At 47.6% G+C, this 27,343-nt stretch overlaps 2 protein-coding genes across 3 annotated transcripts in view; one reads left to right on the top strand and one right to left on the bottom strand.

Annotated features, from left to right (window-relative positions):
- LOC120808032 (tyrosine-protein phosphatase non-receptor type 14) overlaps positions 1–14,596 on the bottom strand; it is a 28,841-nt gene extending 14,245 nt beyond the window's left edge. The window contains exons 1-4 of one of the 2 annotated variants that reach the window (XM_040160597.2): positions 13,842–14,596; positions 6,630–7,028; positions 4,644–4,819; positions 2,124–2,162 (exon numbers count right to left, since the gene is read on the bottom strand). In XM_040160597.2, coding sequence (XP_040016531.2) covers positions 2,124–2,162; positions 4,644–4,819; positions 6,630–6,803 — 389 coding nt within the window. In that variant the 5' untranslated portion in view covers positions 6,804–7,028; positions 13,842–14,596. The remainder of the gene's footprint in view (positions 1–2,123; positions 2,163–4,643; positions 4,820–6,629; positions 7,029–13,841) is intronic. The other variant, XM_040160598.2, reaches the window with a different exon arrangement.
- Positions 14,597–22,609: 8,013 nt separating this feature from the next.
- LOC120808489 (pro-opiomelanocortin) lies at positions 22,610–27,110 on the top strand. Its single transcript, XM_040161445.2, has 3 exons — positions 22,610–22,765; positions 25,700–25,826; positions 26,178–27,110. The coding sequence occupies exons 2-3, from the start codon at positions 25,707–25,709 to the stop codon at positions 26,757–26,759; spliced, it is 702 nt and encodes a 233-aa protein (XP_040017379.1). The 5' UTR covers positions 22,610–22,765; positions 25,700–25,706; the 3' UTR covers positions 26,760–27,110.
- The last annotated feature ends 233 nt before the right edge of the window (positions 27,111–27,343 follow it).

Here is a 27,343-nt window from a genome sequence, read left to right as displayed (position 1 = left end):
GGAGGGGGGGGGGAGGAGCCACGCAGCACACAGGACCCGGGAAATGATTGTAGACTTTGTTTTTACAAACTGTGTTCTCCCGGCGCTCTCCGTATGGGGTCTGGGGGAATGTTGAGGTTCACAATGGTTGGATCTCATTCTGAGGCTCAACGATAACCACACAATGGAGCTTTTTATTTTTATGATAAAACAGAAATATATATATTGTCTAGCATGACTAGGACAACAATGTGTCCAAAAATTCGACCTAATGAATAATAAGAGAAGCACTTCGCTATGACTGTTTCAAAGAAAACTAATTAGTTTGTCAATCAAAACCTCGTTGTTCAAGTTGTGCAGTGTCCAACGTTGCAGTTCTTGGGAGTGCTCTCTTCGAAAAGTTGCTAATGATTCGGTTATTGTCATTTAATTGGGGATACCAAATTTAACAGTTCATGAACTCAAGACAAATAATCAGATTTAACGTGAGAATTTTGATTGAAGCAACAGATTTTTACTTTGAGTAGATGGGTGTTCTTCCTATACGTACAAGAACCTCAATGCTGGTTTTAAAAAAGTGACTTTATTGTCTAGTCCTGACAATTACTCTGCATTAGCATGCATTTGGGTTCAATGCCAGATGTAAGTGGTGCATGGGTATTAAAACAACATCCAAAGGCATGTGGAAAATGTTTGTGTTTGAAATGCAACTAGCCACATCTAAAGACAATGTCTTCCAATGAAATCTTCAATTAAAAAGGAATATATACACTAATTTTGTAGATAAATCAACTAAATAAAACTAGAGTGTAATCTGCATGAGTTTTCACTGGACAACTCTTTGGTAATTAAACCCCAAACTGTGCACATGGATACTGACAGACACGAATCAGAAAACATGTTTTTATGTAATATAGGTCTGTTCTTTGACGAGCCAATAAAGTGACAGAACGTGGTTAAAAACGTAACCATCTTGTCACGTGCAAGCCTACACACATAACCAAGTCCCAGTGATGAAACACACCCCCGTACGTCAGATTGACATCACCACACGCTGTAACGACAGGTGAATGCACACGCAGACACGAGGCGGAGCTTCCCTCACCACGAGGTACCGGTGACTCCCACCGTGGCGGAGCGCTCGGCTGACACTGCAGGCAGCCACACAGGCACAAAGGGCCCTTTATGTGCCCACGCATGTTGGAGCCCGCCTCGAGACATGCTGCCAGATGTCCAAGCGGCCCGGACAACAAGCATGTGTGCATGCACGCACGAGAGTGTGTGTGTGTGTGTGCATATGCTTCAGCCCCCCCACGTCCAGACGGCTGTGTGGGAGGCGGGAGGATTTCACTTTGAAATGTGTTGAATCAGCAAGGGGCACAACAGAGTACAGCTGTGTGTGTGTGAGTGTGAGTGTGAGTGTGAGTGTGAGTGAGAGAGAGAGAGAGAGAGATAACCAGCTGAACAATGCTAGGATTCCAAGGCTGTTGGTGCCGTTAGCCTTGGGGGCTGCTGAGGCCAGCTGGCCTCGCCCCGGTCAACAGCTCTCTGTTTAGGTTCCTCACTTTCTCTCTCTGGGCAACTTTACCCCCCCCCCCCCCCTTTATATCAGAGAGGCAGAAGGTTTCACACACACACACACACACACACACACACACGCAAACCGTCTGCATCATGTGTAGAGTGGGATAAAAAAATAGTAGTATAAAATCTGGTTAGGTACATAATAATATCTACTTACAAGTGAGTAGTAGTAAGTCTGGTATTTGTACTAAATACTAGCGCCGCTGCCCCCCCCCCCCACACACACACACACACACACACACACACACACACACACACACACACACACACACACACACACACACACACACACACACACACACACACACACACACACACACACACACACACAAGGTCCAGTTGGCTATGACCAGTAATACAAGTAAGGCATTACCCTGATCTACATGTTTACATGGCTGGCAATAAAACGCCCTACAAATTCTTATAGTTATAAAAGTCAATGATCATCCTTTGTCATTCAACTTAACTCAAATTAAAACACTTTTTAACAAAAGATAAAAGCAACAAATAAATACATTTTGGAGCGTTTCAGAGTTTTAGAGCACTTTTACAGCACTTACCAGCAGCATTTATCCGCAGACGGCAGCATTCCCTTGTTTCTGGGAGACAAGGAAAATGTGTCAACTTAAAAACTTGATGTTGGCTCACTGAAAAAGTACAATAAATAAGGTCAACCGTCTCGGGAATTATAATAATATAATCTACACAACATGCGGAAACTCATCATGATCGCAGACTCATTTGTGTTGAAATGGGTTTTGCAGAACATTGTAAGAACTCGACGTTCTTAGAACATCATCATCTGATTGTACATGAAAAAACTGCAATGACTGCAACTGGGAGAACAGTGTTTACATGGGCTCCAGCTTTCCTGCAATACTAACCTAATTGCTTGATAAATCGGTGTAAATATGTAGACCCCTCCAAACACACACACACACACACACACACACACACACACTTTGGTCCATTTTCACAGCTGCAGGCGGAGTGGGACAGAGAAGCAGAAGAATGGATGCACAGGAAGAGAGGGAGATCTAGCATCAGGTTACACATCAGTCAAACACTGAACTTCAAAGACCCCGACCACATAATAAAACTCACATTACTTTCTCAGTAAGTCTCATTTACTCAGAGGGACGCTGAGTCAACACTTTCTGGAAAGAAGCGAAGACGATTGTTTGTCGAAACCGGGCCACCAGTTTGCTTTCCGACCTCCGTTGCTGTTAAAATGAGCAGCAGAGGCGTTTTTAAACCAGAGACCAAAAACCCCCCTTGAGGTCAGTAACATAGTATGACGTAGCATTTTAATTCGAAAAGTACCAATCGGCCAAAAAAGTGTTGAGTGAAACCGTAATCAAAGCACTGGCGCCCCACAAAGCTATTGCACTCGCTGCCACTGTGTTTCAGCTCACAAGCACAAACACACTTCTGTACGCCGACACATAAATATATGTGTTACAGCAGAAACGCAGCGAACTTAAACCACACAAACTACGAGCTGCCAACCCAAACTTTTACTTCCTGCATCCACCAGACCAGGTGTGTGAGAAAAACAAGGACCTGAATGATGACATTTAAATTAAATTCATTTTGAACTTCATCAAAAAAGAAAAAAAAAAACTTGAAAAGATTTGTTTTTCGACCTGGCGTGAAGAAAAGGGGGGCGGAGTCTTTGCGAACAGCTCGCCGGCGGGAGCGTGTGTGTCCTTACAATGTGCCGTATTGTGACTAACCCTCGTGACAGGGCTGCAGCTGGCCTCTGAGCGGGGAGTGTGCGAGGTGAGTGCGTGCGGTTGTGTGTGTTTTGTAAACCAGACCCCCCCCCCCCCCCCGACACACACACACACACACACACACACACACACACCGGCCCTCTTTACCCCCAGCACTTCTGCGGGGAGGAATGTGTGGTCCGCCTCCTACGCTGGACGGCTGTGCCAACATTCCTGACAAACAAAAAAGGAAAAAAAGGGAAAGAAAAAAGGAGGATGAAGAGAAAGAGAAAGAAATGTGGTATTGGAGTGATGTGGAGATCTGCTCTTGATAAAGGAGCAGGAGTGACACTATGTAGAGGGATTGTAGAAGAGAGGGAGGGGGGCTTGAGAAAAGAAGCAGCCATTGTTCCCTTAATTGCCCCTAAGGCCCCATCATAACCCCTTCAACCCCAAACACACCAAAACAAGCCGGACAGGGTTTAAGGTGCTGGCTGACTCTCTCTCTACCCCCCCCCCCCCCCCCCCCCCTCTCTCCCAAAAGAAGAGGAAATTACTGAGCGTGACCTGCAATTGACCTTTCTCACATCCAGCAAAGCAGAGGCCACAAATTCACCAGCTCAGTGCGACGCAGACCATCGGCGCGTGTGTGTGTGTGTGTGTGTGTGTGTGTGTGTGTGTGTGTGAGAATCTGAGGTGGCAAACTGTCCACTACACCACACTGACCCACGGACGCCCTTTTCTCGCAGCCAAACGTGCTCATTCCCACTCTTTTTCTCTCACACACACTGCGGCTGATAATCAGACTGAAAGGAAATGCTGGATGTGCAGTTTATGCACGCCGGCCTCTATTTTTCATTAATGGAACTTGGCTGGCTCGCTAAAGCACCACCGGCTGAGTTCTCATCCGTCATATTTTAAGACCTATTTATGTTAAGTTATGATATGAACTGAACACATTTTTTAACAAGACAAAATATAGTATTTGTATGAATAAAATGAATCTTTCTCTGTCAATAATTACGAGAATGTGGATCTTCCAGATCAACTTGAGTAGCGCTTATATGTTCCACATTTCATCAGATGCGTGTCATCGAGTTGTGGGACTCATATTGTCGGACAAATTATTTTATTTTATTATTTTCATTTCTACTACACGTTTTAAAGTGCAGGAAATATTTTAAAAAGAAACCAAAAAAGGTAGGGAAGTTGTTTAAACTATTCCCCTTTTCCTGTTGCCATGCAATTTTGGCCATGGTTACATGCAAGGATGCATTTGAATTATTCTGCCTATTCCACCCATTAATACCTGAACCAAGTGGCGCCCGTCGAGTACGTCAGCGTTTCTGTCTAAAGACCGCTTACCTGGTGGCTTCCTGCTCCAGCCGGGAAACACTGGGCACGTAGAACATGACTCCGAAAAAGAGCAGCGGCTCGTTGCCAAACTTGTCCAGCTGCTTCTTGAGGGGTTTCTCCAGCTCCACCCAGCGACGTGGCGGGGCCTGGGTCTTCCCCTGGAACCACAGCCCGAAGTAATGGGTCTGCAGCCAGGAGGGGAGAGAACAGACGGACGGAAGGGTCAGCGTGTGTTTCACAAGGTCAAGGGGGTGAAGACGACGGAGAAAAAGGAAACAGGACAGGGATGGAGAGGGAGGAGGAGGAAGCAAGAAACAACAGGGAGGCAGTAAAGGAGGGAGACACAAGTATTGGGATGGGAAATAAAGGGTTGTCGGGATGGACAGAAATGACTAATTACTTGAGAAATCCATACGGGACAAGTGAGCAGAGCAGAGAGGAGACTACTCTAACCAGCACATATTTCCCCTGCACATCAGATTAGACCTTTAACGTCAACTCTATTAAACAAAACATTAGACGGGACCCATGCCGGTAAGATCACCCTGGGGGAAAGGAAGTGATCCAATCTCACAGAGGCACAGTGAAAACAAAAGCGTCTCGTCTATTATTTCATCTAGAGATTCATGTGCCATCAGAAAATGAAACAAAATGCAGCTGAATAAACAGCAGCAACAACGTGCACAGATATCAAGCGGTTTGAAAATGAAACCGTTGTGCTCAAACATGCGAGAGCGCGGTTGAGCAGAGGACATCGACAGGCGCTGTAACCAGCTTGGACGAAGAATACCTATTTTCTTTGGAAAACTGACTTTTATCTCGCTCCTCATCTTCTGGATTTAGGGTATAAATCCGTTAGAAGCCCGTTTCTCGGGTATGTTTTCGCCCTCAGGCCCCGTGTTTGCAACCCGTGCACGAGCATGTCAGAGCGCCGCGCCGGCAGACTGAGAATGTCCCTCAATAAAAGATCTCGCAAAAGTTTGTCTGCTATTTGTCAAACGGGTTTAGACCTATACTACAATCCAGGGCCAGCCATGTAATTTGGAATTGTAAAAAACGATGACGTTTTCGTGGGTCATCACACCTGTTCTGTCCGCGTGCTTTGACTCTACTGTAATGAAAAGTTGTAGAAGCTGCAGGAGCGCACACGCTCCCAACGCCTCAGGTACAGATACAAAAGACGGGAGACAGCAAACGCGGACGGTCGCACGCCGAGTGAAGCCCACCGTATTTATAACATCGCTGACACCTGGCAAATACGACGACACCACGCGAGTACGCGACGCGTGCGCCGCTCCTCTGTCTCACTTTGTCTATCACTTGTCAAACAAACTGCAACCTTCCAACAGACTGCCGTCCCACGTGCAAAGGAACTCCACCTACAAAACAATGAGCCCCCGGGCGAAGCCACGCACCTGCGTGAGCACAGAGCAAAGGTGGTGGCTGAACCGCGGTGGTGCAAAATGTGGAGGAGGACAGAAGGAAAAGGAATAAGAGAAAATGCACAAAGAAGGGGGGGGGGGGGAAGAGGACGAAGGGGGCCGCGCTTCCCCGCGCCGCAACGGGGTGTTGGGAGGGACGCACAGCCCCTCACACACACATACGTGCATTATGCATGTGGGTGATTTGACAACAACATGTAAGATATTTGTAACACGGTGATTTCTTTGATTTGTCATTGATTTATTTTTGCTTAATTAGTTTTAAGACATTAGTTGACACAATGGTGACACTTGTATGGAGAAGCTGACACCAAATGATATTCTATATAAACTTTAAACACCAAGATAATGTGTCCCTCGGGGGGAGGGGTGTTTTGTGATGGATTAATAACCTCGTCAACTCTTCATTAAAACCTTGAGTGCATCTGCAAGGTTAACCTTGCAGGGTTAGGATCACCTCGCCTTGCCTTTACGTGTTAATAAGAGATAAAAACGGTGTAGAATGCAAAGTGCAAGCCAACCATCAGCTCGCGTGTACCCTTTTAATTCTCACCTCCCGCAGCTCCAGCCTCTGGGCCACCGCCTCCAGGCATTCCTGCCCCGTGGCCTCCACGGACAGAGTGCACTCAATCACATTGCTGTCCAGCAGGCGAATCCGCGTCACAAAGTAGTTCTTGCTCAGGACGTTGTAGCGGCGGGTGCGCCGCATTATCAGCCGGAAAGGCATGGCTGGCAGGAGGTCACGGCGCAGTCAAAAGGGTTGAAAGGGGCCACTCGGGAGGGAGGTTGGTGGGCCGGCTCTACGACGTGGCCGTTGCCCTCCTCGCTCTCGCACGACGCCAGCCGCCGCACCACCGGGTGGAAAGCTGCACCCTGGCAAGGCTCTGGCCCATTCCCAAAGATGTCCGGAGGGGGGGAGGAGGACGATGAGGAAAAAGACGATGTACAGGTGCTGCAAGGAGAGAAGACAAAAAGGGGGATGCATTAGTCAACTAGAAACTTCTACCGGTTCTTTACCGAACTTCCCCCGGTTGGCCCGCGTTGCTCTGGACGGTAAACAACCCTCTTATCAAACCTTCCAACATCCTATTTCCAAACCTGGCAGACAGGAGAAGAAGAACAAGAAGAAGAAAAAAATAGTCACGGCAGCTGCTGTCTCTGCAGCCCCGTGAGGCCCAGCGTCGGGCGAAGCCGGGAGACAGAGGCGGAGATGTGAGGCCGCGGATGATCGGACATCAAACAGGCGAGCGCAGACATCCATCTGAACCCAGCAGCTGGCTTTGAGGAACTAATGGAGCTCTCAAAGTCTCATATCTGCCTGTGTGGGAGGCCTTTCCTTTTCCTTTTTATCTCCCCCTCTCTCCCGCCTCCCTGCCCCACAGCAGCTCAGCGCCAGACGTCGGAGCGCAGAGCGCCGGCGTGTGTAGGATCACACACGCCGACGCTGCCGCCAAACTGCCGACGCTGTCAATGAGTAACTCGTAAAAACTCTTAATTACTGCAACAAAACGTCAACATTGTGAAGGAGACAAGCAAAGACAGGAAAGGCAGACTAAAAAAAAAATCATTTTAAGGGTGGTGTCAGACAGGATGTACTACGACCCCCCCCCCACCCCAAAAAAAGTGTCTCCACATCTTCCCAGCAGGAAAAAACAACTTCTTCTCAACAAACAAAGTGCATGAAAATGGATCAATGGATGCTAGTGAGAGAAAAAACAGACAAAGGGGAGGATGAAAACGACCAAGACCCGACAACATGACAACGCTCCAGTGATCAGGGGAGGAGGAAAGGGGAGGGAGGAGGAGGGGTAGTAAAGATGGAGTGGACGTGTTGCTTCTTGTCTCGGGCTTCAGCAATGTGCTGTTGATAGTCAGCTTTGACCCCGGCCCGGATTCCTCTCTGCCATGACTGGAAAAACAGAGCACACCTGACGCAAGTATGCACCATAAGGAGGAAAAGTGTGTGCGTGTGTGTGTGTGTGTGCAAAAAAGACCCAAGCGAGCAAGTCTCGCTGGGTTTGAATCACACTTTTCTTTTGTACCAGCCGAGCCCTTTGGAAGCCATAACACATTCCTTACTCCTGAATCCATCTGAGACAGCTCAACGTAAGTGGCATCATCCTATTTTTTTTTTTTTATTGGGCGTTGATGCAAACACACACACACACACACACACACACACACACACACACACACACACACACACACACACACACACACACACACACACACACACACACACACACACACACACACACACACACACACACACACGGGCTTCAAGGTGAATTAATTGGCTTGACGATATGCGATTTGAACAGCCACCTGAAGAGAAGCCCCGCCCCCGTGACGCTCCCCCGTAGAGGAAGTGACATCACAGGTGGCCGGTAAAACCTTCCAAAAACGTTCCAAAAAGCGCAAAGGTTTCAGCGAGATCCCCGTCAACCGGACTACAGATGCAGATAAACACACAAAGACACAAATAAAGAGGCAGACTTTCACTGTGTGGAGTACAAACATAGACATGCATGAACAGAGCACACCACAAACACACACAGACACACAAACACACACACGCTAGGTTTGCAAAGGTTAGCCAAAGGACTACACAGCAGTTTAGACGTGTAATCATCGGCATGGTTGGAAGTGTGTGTGTGTGTTTGAGACGGACAATAGCGGAGGACCGAACCCGCTCCTCGACACAAAGAAACGCCTCAACGCCGCTGCAGCAACATCCACTTACGACCTTTGTGTTTATTTCCAGTGTGCGAGAAAAAAAAAACGGCGTGTGCGTTTTTTACGAATTTGCACATTGTAATTTTGTGGCATGGAGAAAAAAAAACGAGAGGGGAAGCTGAGGGAATAAGGGTTGTTTCTTTTTCAGGAAGGCAAGCTTCGGCTAAAAATACAGAAAAACCATTCTGATGGTTTGTTGTGTTTCTTCTCCATCCCCTCCAGTCGAGTGTGGTCAGTGTGGCATGAAGGTGAAAATAAAAAAGAAAGGGAAAAAATGTTTGTGGCGTACGCTTTAACCGCACCGCCGCGTGAATCACAAATCATAGGAGCAGCCTCTGTGATACGAGCTACCAGGGCGATGTGCATTTCTTTTAATAACACCAATGTTATTGCAGGAAGCTGCTCTCTGGGCCACGCAGCACATCAACACATCACGACTAACTGTTGTTTTCAATGAGTTACAAGTTACCTTTAAAAATCAAAAAACAGCTCCTGGATGCTACATTATCGGCGTTTACTCTTCAGCAGCCCTTTCATGGGACAGCATCAAAAAAAGAATATCAAAGACCCATTTACTGAAGTGAGCGAGATCGATCACAAGGATATAAGTCGGTGACTCTTTCCTGGTAAACTGTTCCGTGCGGGAACCAAGGGCGGGGCCCAAGGGCCCGACAGGTGTTGCGCGGCAGTGACTAATGGGAACGCGGTTTAACAGCCGTGCAGTGTTATGAGTTAACAGCTGACAAAAGACGGGTGCAAAATGAGTTAAAAAAAACAATGTTTACACAGGTTCTCCCCCTCAGGGTGTGATGTTTTACAGCCAGTCATCTCTCCGCGGGAGTCGGGTGCCAATTCGGCGCAGTGCGCGGGGAGATTTAAGCAAAGCAAAACGACCTCTTCTCAAGGTCAAACAACACAACGGAAATGGACTTGGAGAATCAGGACGTTGCAGAGGAACAGAGCTGCTGGTCTGGGTGCTGTGTTTGTGCTCTGTCCCTCTCCCTCTCGGGGCGTCCCGTCCCTCACTTTGCTCCATTCACAGACACACAATAGCGGGAACAAAACAGCACTTTGTCGCCCACTGCTAAGACCATTAGACGCAGGCGGCCCGGAGCTGAGGACGCGACAGCGTGTGTAACTCAATCAATCGGATCCCTGGTTCTCGTCCACCCGTCTGAAATACCAACACCACCCTCTGGCTCCTCCCCCCCACCCTGGTTACACATGAGCGCCGGGGCAAAACAAAAAAGGGGGTTAAGCGCCTCGCTGCCCCGAAGTCCCTTTTTACGGGTCCACGAGCTTAAAACCAGGATCACATGGAAGGAATTCTCCTCAGGATTTACTTAAAGTTGTACTTGTGCTCAGGCTGTGCTTTTTCTGACAATAGAAAGAAGTATTATAGACAGCTGAGAGGCTTCATGCTGTGCAATCGGGGCTTTTTGGGCTTCAAAAGATGTCTTAAATAACGCCCCCCCCCCTCCTCCCCAAGCTCAGTGGTTAGATGTGTGGGGTTAATAAGGCTCTGAAGTCTGCACACATTCCTGGATAGACACGGACAAAGCCCGTCTGGGAAGCAGCAGCCACTGGGAGCTGACCCCGGATCAGACGGAGTTCCCATTTCACTGGGCAGTAAAACACAAACTGCGTAACTCCACTGTACGCGACCATTGTTTTCCCAGCATGCCTCAGGCAGACAGAAGAGACCTCCGTTATCCGACACGGTGTGTGTGTTCCTTCTTTTTTTTTTTTTTAAACATAGAACTCTGCCTTTACGTTTCCTCGACTTAAAGGAATAAACTTTTCCACTATATATACTCACTCCCACTCCCACACACACACACACACACACACACACACACACACACACACACACAATGTACTGTCTGTTACACACAAGCACCAGCAGCTGCAAACAGATGGTGGAGCTGCGCGGTCAGACAGTGTGTTCCTACCAAGCGCATCTGCTTCCTCACTTTCCAGCGTTCTCGTTCCCCCCCCTCTCTCTTTGTCCAGCACCACGTCTGAGACAAAAACACAACCAAACACACACACCTCTGCCCCCCCATGAGCGCACAGCAACGGTCAAAAACACACAACACGCAGCGTTCGCACAGAGGTGACATCCAGACAGGGAAGGAGCCTCATCTGTAGTTTGACACACACACACACACACACACTCTTCTGAGCAGTTTAAGAGGTTTCAACCGAGGGCACACATGAGGTCTAGCGTGCGGCGAGTGAGGAAGACGCTCCTCTTGCATGCCTGCGCCCGTTGGCCCCGATCGCTCGGGGGCCGTCGCTCGGGATGTCGTCTTTTAGTATCAGCACGACCACGGCGTTAGCCGATCGCCCAGCGGCGTCCAAGTAGTTAGCATCAGCACCAGCATACAAAAAGGAGACTGATGAGATGCTCCAGTTTCTACGTCACTGACAGTGACTGTCCGCACATCCATAAAGGTCATTCTCGAAAAAGGGAGCCGCGGGAACACAACGGCGATGTGTGTTCTTGGGGTGCAACGCCGCGCCGCGGTTATCGGTAATAGATGGTGAATGCCTAAACATGTTCCACTAGGGCAGAGGATCAAAGAGGAGTGAAACCGCGCGGTTGGTTTGGTAACTGGAGACGGAAGGCGAGGACAGTTTGGAGGTATGTGAGAGAGAGAGAGAGAGAGAGAGAGAGAGAGAGAGGGAGAGAGAGAGAGAGGGGGGGGGGGGGGGGGGAGGGAGTGCAGCGACGCCCGATGGAGAAAATAAAGGCCTCAAGATAAGAGAGGATGTGGAGAGAGAGGGAAGAAGAGGTGGAACACCGGCGCTTCTCAGGCTCTTATCATGTTGGTACAGTGTTGGTTGGGACGATGGGGGGGGGGGGGGGACGGGGACGGGGGATGGAGCGAGGCTGATTAGGGGAGACTCTCCTGTCCTCAACAACAGAAAACACAGGGCCATCAGCCACGGGCCAAACCTGCAGTGCTGTTCACATTTTCCATGCCCCCCCCCACATCTCCCCTCCTCATCCTGGGAACCACATCACACTCGCACAACCGTACGCACAACCACGACTCCAGACACACGTGCTTAAATCCCCCCCCCCCCCCAAAAAAAAAGCCACAGGGTGTTTTTCCCACAGTCGCGGAGTTTACAGGCCTATGAAAGCAGCGCCGGTTTGCTACTGCTTCCCCGCGGCTGCACCCGACGACGCGGCCGACGACTGCGAGGGAAGGAACGCTCACGCGTGAGAAACCGCCGATCAAGAGGAAAACTGCTGCTTCTCCCTCCCCCCGGAACACCCTTAAAAAAAAGGAAGTCTTTTATGGACAATTAGGCCCCCGTGCGAGCCACATTAAGGGGGAAATTCAACTGTTGGGCTGATCAGAGTGTGTGGGGGGGGGGGCTCTGACCTGTCACAAAGGAGGGGTGTAGGTGGGGGGCGGAGCCAGCAGTGATTGACACGCACCTGGTAGGTGCGTGTACGCCGGAGTGTGGGAGAGTTGGGCGAGTCGCAGCACGCCGTTCTGCCCTGTTGTTGTCGGCCCGGCTGCCAGCGAGCTCAGAACTTACACAACTCTGACAAACGCATCACCGCGAGGCCCAACACACGACAAGAAACACACACACACAAGTTGCCCAGATTGCAAAACATCGTTTGTTACATTGTTGCAAAGTATCAGGGTGACTTTTTTTTGTACGTTGTTAAGCTTATTGCTGTGTTTCAATGAATGTGTTGTGTGATTAGAATGTGACCCAGCTGCAACTAACATGACAATTACATTTAAGGCTGCAAATAAAAAAAGCAAATGTATTTGATTTAGAATGATGAAAACTGGACCCCATTAAAGTAAGAGAAACAGGGCGTAGGGAGAGAAAGAAGGTCACGCCCCCTTTCCTGAGAAAGCACCGTTTGACGTTGCGACGCTTTGTGCATTTCCCGGCCTTCAGGTGAGCTGCCGCGACGACCACAACAAAGAACCTTCTTCGCCCCGCTCTTCCTCTGCAGCGCGAGCAGCAAAATGGCACGTTCGCCTCACGTACACAATCTGACTTCCTTCTGCAGCAAAGCTCCACCGTCTACCCGAGCAATGGCCACTTTTCCTGCACGGATATTCAACCTCTCGTCCTCTTGGAGAAGCCTCGCCGCGAGGGGACGAGAAGGACGGAGGGACGCGGAACCTACAACCTTGTGTTTTTTTAAACGGCGGTGTGTACCTCCGAGCCACTTGCTCTGGCACCATATAATTTACACAGTATGCCTTAGAGCTTATAAAGACAGCCAGATGTGTGCGTATACATGCGTGTGTGTGCGCGCACACACAGCCTACGCCTCCTGCAGCTATGCTCCATCGGCCCTTACAGAACTCTCCTGGTCCCTTTATCTTCCCCAGCAATGTTGCTGCGTGTCCAAACACATCTCCAACATACTCTCACACCAACACGCCTGCTCGGCGCGCACGCAGGGTGTGTGCAGGGCAACAAAGGTGATAATGACATCATCACCTGGCTACATTTAACCCATCATGCAAAGAGCATGAGTGACCTTTGAGACGCCCCCCTGCCCTCCCCTCGGTGTCTTGTTGACTGACTCCATGGTCAGCGAGTCTGGTCCTCGTAGTAGTAGTAGTACTAGTTGTACTACTGGTGGGATGTTGGTAATCCAGGGGGGGGGGGGGGGGTACATGGGGTATGTAACCCATTTGGCCTCCCCAAGAGATGTCCAAACTGGATCCTAAGGGGAGGCTCCTGCAGAGGGCTCCATGGAGGAACCTTCTTCTAACTCCAGTAGGCCGAAGCTGACTGGTGTTTTTAGTGTGGGGGCCCTGTCTCTAGTTAACGTATGTTTATCTGGAGGAGGGGGGGGGGGGGGGGGGGGGGGTGCATGAGAGTATTTGGGATAAACCGTCTGCCCTACGTGGCTTGAGCTATTTGGCCTGAGTCTGAGTTCTCCCTGACTGCCAGACTGTCTCGGACACAAGAGGACAAACAGGTCTCCCGGAGGACATTTCTTTCTATTTTGTTGCAAGAGGGGACAACTCACCCTCTGTCTCTCGCGCTACATGCCGCGCTGCAGAAACTCCTCTTCGGCTCGTGGGACGCGTGGGGAATCACGGCGAGCGGCTCTTACTCCACATGTCGCTATGCTCCTCGGAACCGCTTCGGGCGCGGAGGAGCAGGAAGCCTCGAGAGGCTCCTGGACCGCACGAGCGCTACTTTCCACAGGAGAGAAGAAGGGGGAAAAAAAGGGGGGGAAAGTCGCAAACTCACTGCCGACGCGACTTCGACTCCAACTGTTTTTTCGTCCTTATTGTTTTTGGGGGTTTCTTTGTTGGCAAAAGTAAATTAGAATAAGAGGGGAGGAAAAAAGTTGGTGGTGGATAACTGCGACGTGGTCTTCTTCGGTGTGTTTATTGTAGCGGTCCCTCCAGCCCAATGGAGGCGTTTGGGACAAGGGGAGAGAGTAGCGTATGCGGCGTTCAGGAGCAGGCGGGAGTGTTGGTTGCTGGAGTTGTAGAGTGAAGGGGGCGTGATGCAGTGGTTCGGAAACCTCTTCTAAGTAGGTGGAGGTAAGAAATGCCAAGCGGTCACACAATACTCCAGGATGATAGGAAGGAAATGCATGGATGTATTTGGATTTTCATACTTTTCTTTGCCTACTCCGTAATTATTGGATATGTTTTGGAGATTCCGTACAAACTGAGAGAGAAGGTCATTCTCTTACCGACCATAGGCTGCACAACTGGTGAGATGTGGTCCCGCGTTTTGTTTTGAGAAAACCCAAAGGAGTCGGGGCCACGTGTGTGACTTGGTGTGTGTCGTGTGTGACTTGGTGTGTAAGAGGAGTTAATGGTAAAAGCCACTAATTGCTCAACAACTTCCTGTCATAGGCTGACATTTTGGAAAATGTACACACTGTTTACTAATGAGGTACTAATTATGTGGCTTTACGGGTCCTGGTATTTACATGTTGTATATTTTGACGGAACCAGACAGCTAATTGACTTTGTTTGTCCCACCGACGTAAACATTAAATGGTAGTAATAGTGAAAAAAATCGCCAAACCCTTCCGAATTACCGCAGTTGCACAGTTACACATCGACAAAATTCCTTGCTGTTAACTGCGGGAAATGACGCAAATGCGTTGCGCTAAAAATGTTATCCGTCTTCGCTAAAGAGATTTTAAAGTGCGAAATTCCGGCCTCGATTAGAGCTCGAATGTCGCAGGCACGGTGGGGGCCCTGAAGGCAGCATTGTCCAGATGCCGCCCCCTCCGCTCTGACATCAGACTGGAGGAATCTGAGGAATGCCGGGCTCCTGGGAGAAGTCCTCCTCGTTTAATGGTTTTACAGGGGCCACGGAGGTGGCTAAACGTCGAACAAAGGAGGTCCACTCGCATATTTATGCCCCCCCTTCGTGCTTTTTTTGCCGGGGTCGAGTTACAGCCCCGGTGGAACAATTAATTTGCATAACATGCATTTTTAACGTGTAGGCTTTAGTAGGCTATGCATAGGCAAATGTTTTTCAGACAATGCGTTGTTCATTTTAATACATAAAAAAAGCAAGAAATAACACTAGGTAAACTCACAGTACATCTTATGTGGTAAGAAAAGGACCATTATTCCTTCTTTGGTGCAGATGCCCCCAAATAGTTCCATTTCTAATTTGTATTTTATTCAAATTGATTTCATAAGTTACCGCTGAGTTGTTTGGTTGTAGATGTTAAAGGCTTACAAATATCTCCATGAATAATGTTGTGTAATGGTGATTATTTGCTGCTGAACACAATCTCCCACTTGCTGTCACGTCGTTTTGAGACTGAGTGAGTAGTCCGCAGTGGTCTCATTATGCCTGGTTTCAAAGCAGGCTATAATTACCACTGGAAGTAATAAATCACTGCAGCCGATCACAGGGACGTTTAATGGAGCCACAGGAGAGTGACAATACAAGAAATAATAAAGGAAGAGTTTCTTAAAGAGGTATTTTTAACGTTCTGTTTACAATACTGTTTGATGCTCAATATGAGAAGATGCTTAACCTTCTGTGGTTCCCGGAAGTCACTCTTCAGCACTTGTTCAGCTGCACAAGTTGAAAACAAATGTACATTGTAACGTCACATATTTACAATAACCAAAATAATGCGTTTGTGTCTCTGCGTAATGAAGCAAAAAAAAAAGTTCAACCCACTTATTTGTGACCAAATTGCAGCCTCTTGTGGCTAAACTGCACCCTACAGCAGGCGCAATCCTCCCCCCCCCCCCCCCCCCCCCTCCCCCGCCCTCCGTTATGTCACTATGTCATGGCTGAACCAGATAAAATGGTCTTAATAACACAAGCTCCCTTTGGGACCTCTATGACGGAAGAACTTTAAAGAAATGCCCCCCCCCCGGATTCTCCTGCGATGGATAAAACACATCTATGGTTTCCTTGAAGGGAGGAGGAACGCGACAAAGTTGCCCACTAGAGTGTAAAATGCGAGGAGCCCCCCCCCCCCCTCTCGATAAAGCACACATGCACCACATCATCTTCTGGTAGCCTGAATAGTGAGGTAGTATTGAAAGACACTGAATCCTTTTCTATTTTTAAGCGGGCGGATGACTGTGCTTCCTGAGAGGTATCCTGTGGGAGATGCTGTGGGAGTGTTAAACCGTTTTGCTGTTATGAGACTTTACTTTCACACCCGTTGTTCTTCTTCACTGATATTGCGGCGGGTTGACGACACCGAGTGGGGCTCATGTGCTTTTTTACTCATGGATCAGTTTACATCTCGCGTTGGGGGGACGAATGGATAACTGGCAGCACCTGCAAAAAGATTAAAAGCAGGAAGTATTATAGAGGGGGGGGGGGGGGGATTGCCCCATATAACCTTTCTTATTTCGCCCATTGTCATTGGCAAAGTTATTGTGTACTTTATTATTTAGCAATGTCAGTTATTGCACACTGTGGGGAGTCTCTGGGGTGGGGAGGGTTGATAAGCTTTCCCAGGAATTCAACACCGTCTGCTCTACTGCTCTTAAGTATACAATGTAGGACATTAAGTGTGACCAAAACCCCGACGTGATGTTCCAGAAACAACTCAGCCGGTCCCTGAAGGTTTAAAAGAAAGCACAGATGGATCCATGAGACTAATTCTAAGAACCTGTAAATTCCTCGAGGACAAAACCACCGGCGGACACAACGAACACGGCTCATGACAATTGACTGAATTTATCATTCGCACGTATCACTGAATTGACGTGAAACCCAGCTCGAATGTGCAGAGCTGCATTGTCTGAACGCGTCGATGCACCTTTGACTCGGCCACGCAGGCCACTAATAGCTGTTATTGATTGGCGCCTCCGGCCTAGATCTAAAGCCCTTAATGACATTTGGTCCGAGACAAAGGATATCTATATATATATATATTCACGCCTCTTTGGCTCATTACTGGTTGAATAATCTGATTGAATAAACGCTTTTAAAGCTCCAGGGGCCCCAAATGCTCCCAAGTTCACTGATAGTCTGTTTACACTGAGGGTGGAGCGCAGAATTTGTTTTACTTGGGATTTTTCACCAGGGCGAAGCCTCTCGTCTTCAAACCAGGGAGTCACAGCTCAGAGGCTTCGCAACTGTGAGGCAAAACAGTGCAGTCCATCAAAACGGCTCCTTAAAGGAGGCCCCTCAGGCCTTAGTGCGTTGGAGCGTTGGTAGGTGGTAACGGATTTAATAAATGATCATTAACTACAGTACCAATTTATGTAACTACTATTAGTCATTCATAAACCCGTAAAATAGAATGTGAGAATGATGGTTGGGTTCAACTTTGGGATGCCGCCTTATTTTGAAAGAATTGGGAAGACTAAATGTTGATCTCAGGGTTGCTGCCAAGATGTAGACGGACCCATTATTTCAAACAAGAAAAGTAATCAGGTTTATTATGAATAAGATATTCATTTCACTACATTTACAACTAATGTTCTAAATAGCAAATAAATGAATAAACCATTAAAATAAAATGAAGATAATAATAATATATGTTACTGGAATTAATCAGACATGACGCAGAATGCTTCAATATATTTCATGTCCTTTATTCATTTTTTATTGTTTTGCACTGAGTAATTCCAAAATACAACAATTTGTATACACACCATCCACTGATACCGATACAATAGTAATGCTAATCTACTCGGCCTTCTCTATTTGGCCACAGGTTCTCATCCACATCACATCTTATGTCATCTAGGGCAATACACCTGGGGAAGAACCTTCTGGCGTGCCTGATCCATCCCTGGCCATCTTCTGCTGATATGTCCAGGCATCCAGCATGCATTGCGTCCAGGGAGGGACATTTGATCATGTGGATGGTGGTCATGAACCTTCCACCTCCATGAGGAAAACAATCCCTCGATGGGGTCGAGGATTGGAGAGTGTGGTGGGAGGGAAAGTGACACCATTCTGGGATGGGCTGCACGGAAGTGGTGAAACGCCACATTGTCCCATACAATTATACATGTTGGCTGACTTCTTCTTTCTGCATCCCTTTCCTCACCTAGCACACCCCTTCCATAGAGATCATGCAGGAACGCAAGGAGACGTTCAGTTTTGTACTATGTTATTGTTTTGAACATAAGTTTAACAGATTGGAAAACAGTGTGTAAGCATGTGCAAATCGGCCTGCAGGTACACAGAGTTTTGGCGGTTGTTGTGTCTGAGTGAGAAAAGAAATTATAAAATTTGAAAGATGTAGTCAGTGAATGCATTTTGTGCCAAAGCAATGATAATTGATCCTCAGTTTAGTCCACATATACTTCTGTTGTGCTCACTGTGTGAAGAGTTTTGAAAAAGTGATCTAAGTATTGAGAAATGTGTCTGTAAAAAACTGTAATACATGTATGCACTTATACCTGCAGCGTTTGAGAAGCACCCAGGAAGACATGTAAAGTACTTTTTATGTATACGTGACGTGCCGTTTAGATCAATAATATATTTCTAACTGAGATTATTAAATTACTTTATTTATTCAGCCTAGGAACGTCCAACTCATTCACATCTGGCAAGGGCCGTTTAAATAACCATAACTAAAAAACCACTTACATAATTCAAATATGAGCTCATCTCATCTGCAAAGAAGTCAAAAAGGTTGTTTTCCCCCAAACTCCGAAAGTAAAAAAAAACGAAGGAGACCTTATTTTTTCAATGGGATGCTTCCATCTGTCCTCGGGAATGCGTGGATCGTTAAAGCCACAGAGGATGAGGTGATAACTTGGATTAACGTTTTGAAAGTCAAGGCTTATCTGCTCGGAGTATGTCCAGACTCACGGTACGCAAAGTGTTTAAGCATGACACAATCCAGAGGTCGGGAGAGTGGTTGTGGAAAGGAGGCCATCAGTTAGGATTGGGTCAAAGACTTTTCAGTTGCACATTCTCACATCGGTGGACGTGCACTCGAGTATCGATTAAATGCTCAGTTGAGTAGCGCAATGAAATGTTTGCGTCATTATCAAGTCGAGGCACTCGATCCGAATTCAGTTATTCGAACTTCAAATGCAGTGATGGAGAAAACGTGTGACACGTCGCGTGCAGCGAACAGCTGGGGAAAAAAAAAAAGACAAAATAATCGTAATAAAATGTTGACAGAATTGGCAGAAAGCAATTAGGAGAAATGACGACAAGGGATTAGTGAGCGTGCCGTCATTTCTAAATGAGATTCCATGAGTAGATGCACTCATGACCTGCAACTCCAGCGTAGACCGCGAGATGAGCGAGATGAGTGAGATGAGCGAGATGAGTGAGATGAGCGAGATGAGCGAGATGAGCGAAATGAGTGAGATGAGCGAGATGAGTGAGATGAGCGAGATGAGCGAGATGAGTGAGATGAGCAATATGAGTGAGATGAGCGAGAGGAGTGAGATGAGTGAGATGAGTGAGAGGAGCGAGATGAGCGAGATGAGCGAGATGAGCGAGATGAGCGAGATGAGCGAGATGAGCGAGATGAGTGAGATGAGCGAGATGAGTGAGAGGAGCGAGATGAGTGAGATGAGCGAGATGAGCGAGATGAGTGAGATGAGCAATATGAGTGAGATGAGCGAGAGGAGTGAGATGAGTGAGATGAGTGAGAGGAGCGAGATGAGCGAGATGAGCGAGATGAGTGAGATGAGCGAGATGAGCGAGATGAGTGAGATGAGCGAGATGAGCGAGATGAGTGAGAGGAGCGAGATGAGTGAGATGAGCGAGATGAGCGAGATGAGTGAGATGAGCAATATGAGTGAGATGAGCGAGAGGAGTGAGATGAGTGAGATGAGTGAGAGGAGCGAGATGAGCGAGATGAGCGAGATGAGTGAGTTGAGTGAGATGAGCGAGATGAGCGAGATGAGTGAGATGAGCGAGATGAGTGAGATGAGCGAGATGAGTGAGATGAGCGAGATGAGTGAGATGAGCGAGATGAGTGAGTTGAGTGATGCAGCTGGAAGCGCAGCAGCTCTCGGAGGCTCATATTTTGGGAGGCGAGGGAGTGATTGTAAAAGCCGCTCGGTGACGTCTCTTTGAACGCGGCGAAGGAGGCCGTGTATCTCCGAACCCCGCGCGCCTGTCTCCCCCCTCCCCTCGGTTTGCTCTCAAGTTAAGAATCAAAAAACAGCTGCTTCTTTTGTCACACGGGTGGTTTGATGAAGAAGAAGAAGAAAAAAATGCAGCTTTTGTCTGCGGCGTGTCAACAAGCGCTCGAACGCCGGATTCTTCCTCCTATGAGGAATCTTTCCAAGTGACCTCGGCAGATATTTATGACGCACAGCTGCACACCTTGACATCGAGGTCGGTTATTATCTGCGGATAATAAGAAAAGCTGTAAATACTTCACACGATTCAACTGTAACTTGTGAAAAGTTTAAGGTACAAGAAGTCCTGTATCTTTTTTTGGGGGGGGGGGGGGGGGGGCGAGATGCTCTTGCGAGGCAACAGAGGACACGACAGGAAGAAGAACGTTGTATTGAGGATTCCTGTGATCTAACAACTCATTTGGCTCCTCGTATACCGTAAATGGGCCAAATGACATTTCCAGTGCCTCTTGGGACAATGATGATACTGCTGCACATGACAGTCGGTTGGAGGTCGTGGCGGGTCGGTGATTCACAGCCTCGTCCGGGGGGGAGGTTGATGTTATTATTGTTATTAAACGGTGGAAGTCGGATGAATTACATCATCGCGTTTTGTTCATAACCTTCGCCTGGCAGGCTGAGCGAGCATGCTCTTTTTGTTTCGGCGTTCATAAGCGGTAATGACTGAAATTCACAAGCGGGAGCAGAAGAAACGCCACCTGCGGAGGAGCGGACGCGTGGAGGTTAAGTCGCTTAATTGTATTGGGGAGTGGAGGGAATTACTTCCACTTCAGACTGTCCAGGTCTCGGATCTGATTCTTGTTATTGTTTAACCAGCTGTACTCTGGTACCAGCACACTCTGAAACATGAGTTTAAATCATCGTGCGCTTTTAATTACCGCCTTCAACGGCCTTTTAATTCGAAAAACAGTGCAGAGGGTAAATCCAGGAAGCATTACGGCAAGATCTTTAAAAAACTTTGAATATGTCTTAACATTTCATTTGCCATTCAAAGTGAGCGTCATGCATTGCCGGAGGAGCTTTATTTTTTAACATAACATTGGAAGGAGGAGCGAAGTGATTCAAAACACAAGAAAGTAAACTCCCTTTTAAATGTGAAAGTATTTATTATTTGATTTGTCTGAGGGGAGCAATCATTTAAGTTTGCTATGGCTGAGACGTGGGGAGAGACTCTTTGTTCTTCTTTGTGCAGCGAACCTCTTCATGTACTTCATGTTGTTTTATGATGGAAAGCAGATGAAATAAGGCGTCTCGGTGACCTCATCCTGCAGGCACGTATTGGCTGCTGTCATTAAAGAAAGTGCTTAATCATACAACTCGGTTGTAAATTTGACAGTCTGGGAAAGAAAATCGTACTGTTCCAATTAAAAAGTACAAAAAAAATAATCATAGATTGATACATTTTAATCAGACAGTAACTTTGCTTTTCACGGTAACAGCTGGCGTTAGTTATTCTGTGTGTTATTCCCTGAAGAAGTGTGTGCAACTGTCTTTTAACACAGGAAGAGGAAAGTGTTTTTTGTTTTTCAACAGCATAATCTTTCTTTGAGGAAGCGGGGTGTGTGTGTGTGTGTGTGTGTGTGTGTGTGTGTGTGTGTGCGTGTGTGTGTGTGTGTGTGTGTGTGCGTGTGCGTGCTTGTGTAGCCGTGATGTCTCAACGAGTGAGTCAAGTCTCCTTAATGAAGTTTCCGTGCAGGGATGCATGCGCACCTCGCACACAAGGACCACTGAAAAACGACCCGATCGATCAAATCGATTTGAACGCTTGGCCGCGACCCCTCGTCCCATTTGACAGAAAGATGTGTCTCTCGCCACGGCCCCCCCCCCTCCCCCCTTTCTTTAACGACTTAACAAGTACGCGATAGTGTGAAGATGCAATCAAAAAGATATAAATGAGAGCACCGAGACATCATGATAATCCCACCGTTCAGGAGAATTGTTAGATTGCCCCAAGAGGAGGATGCAGGGGGGGGGGGGGGGGAGGCCAGCGTAGTATTCGCTAAGGGTTCACCTGTTGTTGTGCTGACGTTGAGCTGCAGCATTGATTAAAAGAGGCGTGGGTGGCCTTCGTGGGCCTCACGCGCAATTACACAGACCTCCTCATTTGGAGAGGAGCAGGAGACTCCTCTCCTTTAATCCCACCCCAAGGCCTCGAGGACTCCCAACTCCACTCATGTGTCTTTAAAAAGAGCTTTCCTCCTCTTCCCACTGAGCGTTTCGTTGCAGAGCAGAGCGAGAGCAGAGGAGGAGCACAGGGGATCCGAGTCAGGAGTCACTTCACTTTTGGAAGATCGCTGGACCAAAAAAAAAAAAAACACAGGGAGCAAAACCAGAAGAGACTGAGGAGAGGGAAGCGACGCTTCTGTAAAAGGTAAAAAAAAAAAAAAAAAAAGGAAAGAAAGGAAAATGTCTTTAGCTTGCATGTCGATTCGTGGTTTGGCATGAATCAAAACTGTGTCTGGTTCTTGTTAGCTTCTCGCTTTCCTGAACAGAGTAAAGACGGTGCATCGATTACCCACATTTACTGATTTAGAGATGCATTTCTTTCTCGGGTTTATTATTCACGGTTACGTCTCAGGTTCTTTCCACAATATGCTCTAGTTGCCTTTAAAAATGTCTTTCAAATACCACGAACGCGCCACAAACACCAAATCTGGATTAAAGACCTAATCATAATAAGTTACTATTTTATCGACACATGAGGTTTTACATCTATTTTGATCGCGGCAGAGTGTTTCTGCAGAGAGCAGAGCTTCGCCGAGTGAGTCATAATGTAGGAAGAGTGGAGAGCCTCTGAGTTACAGAGAGACGATGGCCCACCGAGGAGCCGCTCCGTGTTACACAGAACCAAGGGGGAAAACAACAAGAGGCATATTCCCAACAAAGGAAACAAGATTAACTCGGTGCACCAGAATGAAAAATGTACAGGGGAACAGTGGAATAACCACATATCAGTTTAGTTTGTTTTTCCAGGAAATCTAGCCTCCACAAAATAAACATCGGAGAATTGATGTTTGCAAATAGATGGTTTAACAGAGAGAGAGGGAGAGAAGGAGTGAAGGGAACGCAGCAGCAATCAGATCAAGAGGAGCGTTTGCCAGACGAAAATGCGTCATGACTGTATTTCATCTCCTGAAAGAATTTCTTTGTCATCACGTAAGAATGAATATCTCCTTTCTGAAACATGTGCACTGCGTATACGTCCACGAATGAATGAACGAACGCAGCCTCCGTCAATAGCGATCTGTTTCCCTCCTCTTGGCGTTGAGGATGTGCTTGAAGTAGCAGATCAAAACGTCTGCTGGTCCCTTTATCTCACAAAGCAACTTTTATGGTCATTTTTAATGCAGATCTCCCTGTCTACGTAGCTGAGGGCAACGGAGCCTTTTCACACACTAAATTACCCCCATCAACATCCTCGTGTGTCCTCGAACAACTAAAAGACGGCATTCATTGACTTCTTTTACTTATTTGTTTCCTTCAAGTTTACGCCATTAAATTCAGAGGCCGGCTGGAATGTAGTTTAGGGACCGTATGGAAGGTCCTGCGGTGAGGAAGCGCGTTGAACAGTAATCTTTGATTCTTTTTAGAGGCCGAGACCTTCCCCGGGGCCGTTAAGGACTCACTGCGCCCGCTGTGCTTCTGAAGCTGTGAATGAATTGACACAACAGCGCTGTGATGAAAGACATCTATGGTCCTTTTAGTGTTGACATTTGGAATAATCTGCCTTCCAGGGTTTAATATTGCTCAAAACACTCTCTACTGTTTCAAATCCGTGATACTAATTGTGACCTTTCCACAGTCTGTAAAATAGGTTGATCCCTTCACCTCAACCTCAATTATCTCAGGTTTCATGTCCGTGAATCCTACACAGTTCAAATCATCACTTGGAAAAACCTGCAAACCTGAATGTTGCATCCTGTTTGCATTACAGCTGCTACGATGTTGTAACAAGAGCTTCTAACTGATCCGTAACATCACAGGCGTTCAAATTACTCGGCACTGCAATATTTCGAAATCATCCGGCTTTTGGATTCAAGTGAGCGTTTTATGGGTCAAAGTTACGATCCTTTGACTGTGGGGTCACTCCGGGACAGCAGCTGGACCGGCAGCCAAAACATCATTGAATCATTTAAGTTAATCTGACTGTTTACCATCACGCCAGCCGGACCCGGGACTTTTCCCACCCAAAAGTTTGTTTTTACAAATAAATTATTATTGCCTCTGATCCATGAAAATGGATCAGAGGCAATAATATTCCCGTCTAAGCTTCTCAATAAAACTCACCAGCATGTTCTAGCAATTTAAGGATTCCAATGCTTACCAGTGGTCTGGGTGATGGATGGGGATTGACGTTCACAGCGGCAGTGCACGAGGCCCAGTTTGTAGCAACACCGAGCGTAATAATAATAATGAGGGCTGCCTTATTACACGCACGCCATGGCGTCTTGCGTAACCCTCGTGCAGCTCAAGCTGAAACTGGAATCCAGTCCAGGAATGTACCTTTTTTTTTTCCGTTTGTAAACAGCGACGAGGAATGTATGTGCGCGCGCGAGCAAGTACAGGAGACCAACCAGGGACAGATGTACAGGCAGCGATGCGCTGCGGGTTTGCCAACAACGGCGTTGTGCAACAGTGCATTCTGTAGTTTGCTTATTGGATCAACACACAGGATGTGAACACGATGCACTTGGACACTACGAGCCCTGGTTGGACCCAGTAGACGCACGGATGGCGTGATGAAGCCAAGTGATGCACTGAAGATTTCATTGGTAGTTTTGGTTGAATACAACGTATTCTGCAGAGCGTATGGACCAGTGTTACAGGTGAAATGCTACTGACTTTTTTAGGTGCTTACGTCATGAAGCGGCCACAAACTCGATGATGCACACAAAAACTACTTTTGATCATTTAAGGTTTTCTATAATCCTTTAAGAGAAAATAGATAGAGACAAATATAAGATCCACTACCAATCAAAAGTTTGGACATTTCTCATTGAATTGGTACAGAAACTAAAAATACCCCTTCCTACTGGTCCCAAACCATTACATTCCTCCTGCCTTTCTTATGCATTAGTCAAATGTTCTTCAAACAGTCCTTTTGGATACAAACCGCCAGTCGTAACCAATCGCACATTTTCTCGCCTGTTTCCATCCAGCACTTTCAAATTTGCAACTGATAAACAGTTAACAATCCCACATGCTGTCCGAAAGAAGGATTGGTGACGAATGGCATCGGCTCGCATAAATTCAAAGATGCGAACAAAGACGCAAACTGAACTCGCGCTTCTGTTCTCCACACCAGGCGGAACATGGTGAGCCTTTCGTGGCTGCTGGTGGTGGCGGTGGCTTGTGCGCGCCTCCCCGGCTTTGGGTCGGCGTGCTTGGACCGATCCCAATGCGATGAGCTGAACGGCGAGGGGGAGACACAGGTAGGTCAAACTGTGAGATTCATCGTAAGGCGTGGCCTCGTTTATATCAATAGGGGATTTTTTTAAAAAATGACTAAAAGTAAAAGTTTCATTCTTGACTTTTGAAACAGCTGTGGTCAAGATCAACTTTTTTGCTGCTTTTTAATGTTCTGCAAATACTTTAATGCTCAATTTTTCAAGCCGACAGGGAGGAGAAAATGAGAGCAAATCAAAAATTGAAACATCTTCAACCAAATCGAAATCTATCTGCGCCGAAACATTGTGTGTATCATTGGACTCAAAGCGATGCTGCTTGTTAGTGTGTAACCATCAACTCTTGGTTTCTCTCTGACCCCCTCCCCCCCCGTACAGGACTGCATCCGCCGCTGCGTATCCGCCGTCCAGCCGGAGGCCCCTCGGCTCGGCGCGTTGGCCCTGGAGGTGAGCGGCGACGACGGCGACCTCCCGCTCAGCGTCATCCTGGCCGCCCTGGTTTCCGAAAACAAGATACCAGAGTCGGACCTGAGAGGCCTCAGCGACGCGCGGCGCTCCTACTCCATGGAGCATTTCCGCTGGGGCAAACCAACGGGCCGCAAGCGTCGCCCCGTGAAGGTGTTCGCCTCCTCCCTGGAGGGAGGGGGCTCCTCCGAGCGCGGCTTCCCCGCCCTGGCTCGCAGGCAGCTGGGCCTCAACAAGTACAAAGCGAGGGACCTGAAGGAAGGGAGTCGGGGCCAGGCTCCGCAAAGGGTCGGCCACAAGGCCCAGGCCCCGGTGAGCCTGCCGGCGAGGAAGGACGGCGCCTATCGGATGAGCCACTTCCGATGGGGGAGCCCGCCTCCCTCCAAGCGCAACGGCAGCACCATGAGACAGCCGAGGAAGAAACCTAAAGGTCAGCTGGACAAGCTGCTCAGGAACATTTTCCTCAAGGACGTGCAGAGGAGTAGAATGGGCTGATGGGAGGATTGGGATGGGGGGTGGGGGGTGGGGGACAGGGAGGGGGGGGGGGAGTAGTTGACCCAATAGCCTTTGCATGTTAACACCCACAGCAGACACTTGTCACTATAGTTAGCGTGTTGCCGAGTGTCTCCACTCCAACCGTTTCTGTTCATTAAAAACCGAAACTAAAGATGAGAAACGAGGCGGGTTTGTGTTGACGGGCGTCCCGTGACCTTTTTGGTCTGAATTGGGAGCTTTCTTAGGAACGTGTGTGGTTGGATTAGTCAGTATTGAGCCATGTAGTCTGAAGAAAACAGAGAATGCCATTCCAGGGCAAGAGGTGAGTGTAAATAAAATAACATAAAACAATCCCGATTATTAAGTGGTGTCTTTCCTTGTAATTTATATTAATAAAGATTGTTCTGTACTTGGCAAACAAAAAAAGCAATTCTCTGATTTGACAATAATCACAGAGGTTTAACATGAATCATAGATTATCAATGACACCAGGCCTATTATTAACGAACTAACAACTTATTAACTAATTACTGACTGTTTAAAGCAAACGTAGCCCACAAGTATGAGTTCACATGTGTTTGTTC

The sequence above is a fragment of the Gasterosteus aculeatus genome, chromosome 18 (assembly GCF_964276395.1).
Source record: "Gasterosteus aculeatus chromosome 18, fGasAcu3.hap1.1, whole genome shotgun sequence".
Taxonomy (NCBI): Eukaryota; Metazoa; Chordata; class Actinopteri; order Perciformes; family Gasterosteidae; genus Gasterosteus; species Gasterosteus aculeatus.
Note: the sequence above shows the minus strand (reverse complement) of the source record. Positions and strands in the feature narration are given on the sequence as shown.

Coding starts and splice junctions, on each gene's coding strand:
- LOC120808489 (XM_040161445.2), top strand. CDS start 25,707: ATGGTGAGCCTTTCGTGGCTGCTGGTGGTGGCGGTGGCTTGTGCGCGC. Junction 25,827..26,177: donor ACGGCGAGGGGGAGACACAG/GTAGGTCAAACT, acceptor CCCCCCGTACAG/GACTGCATCCGCCGCTGCGT.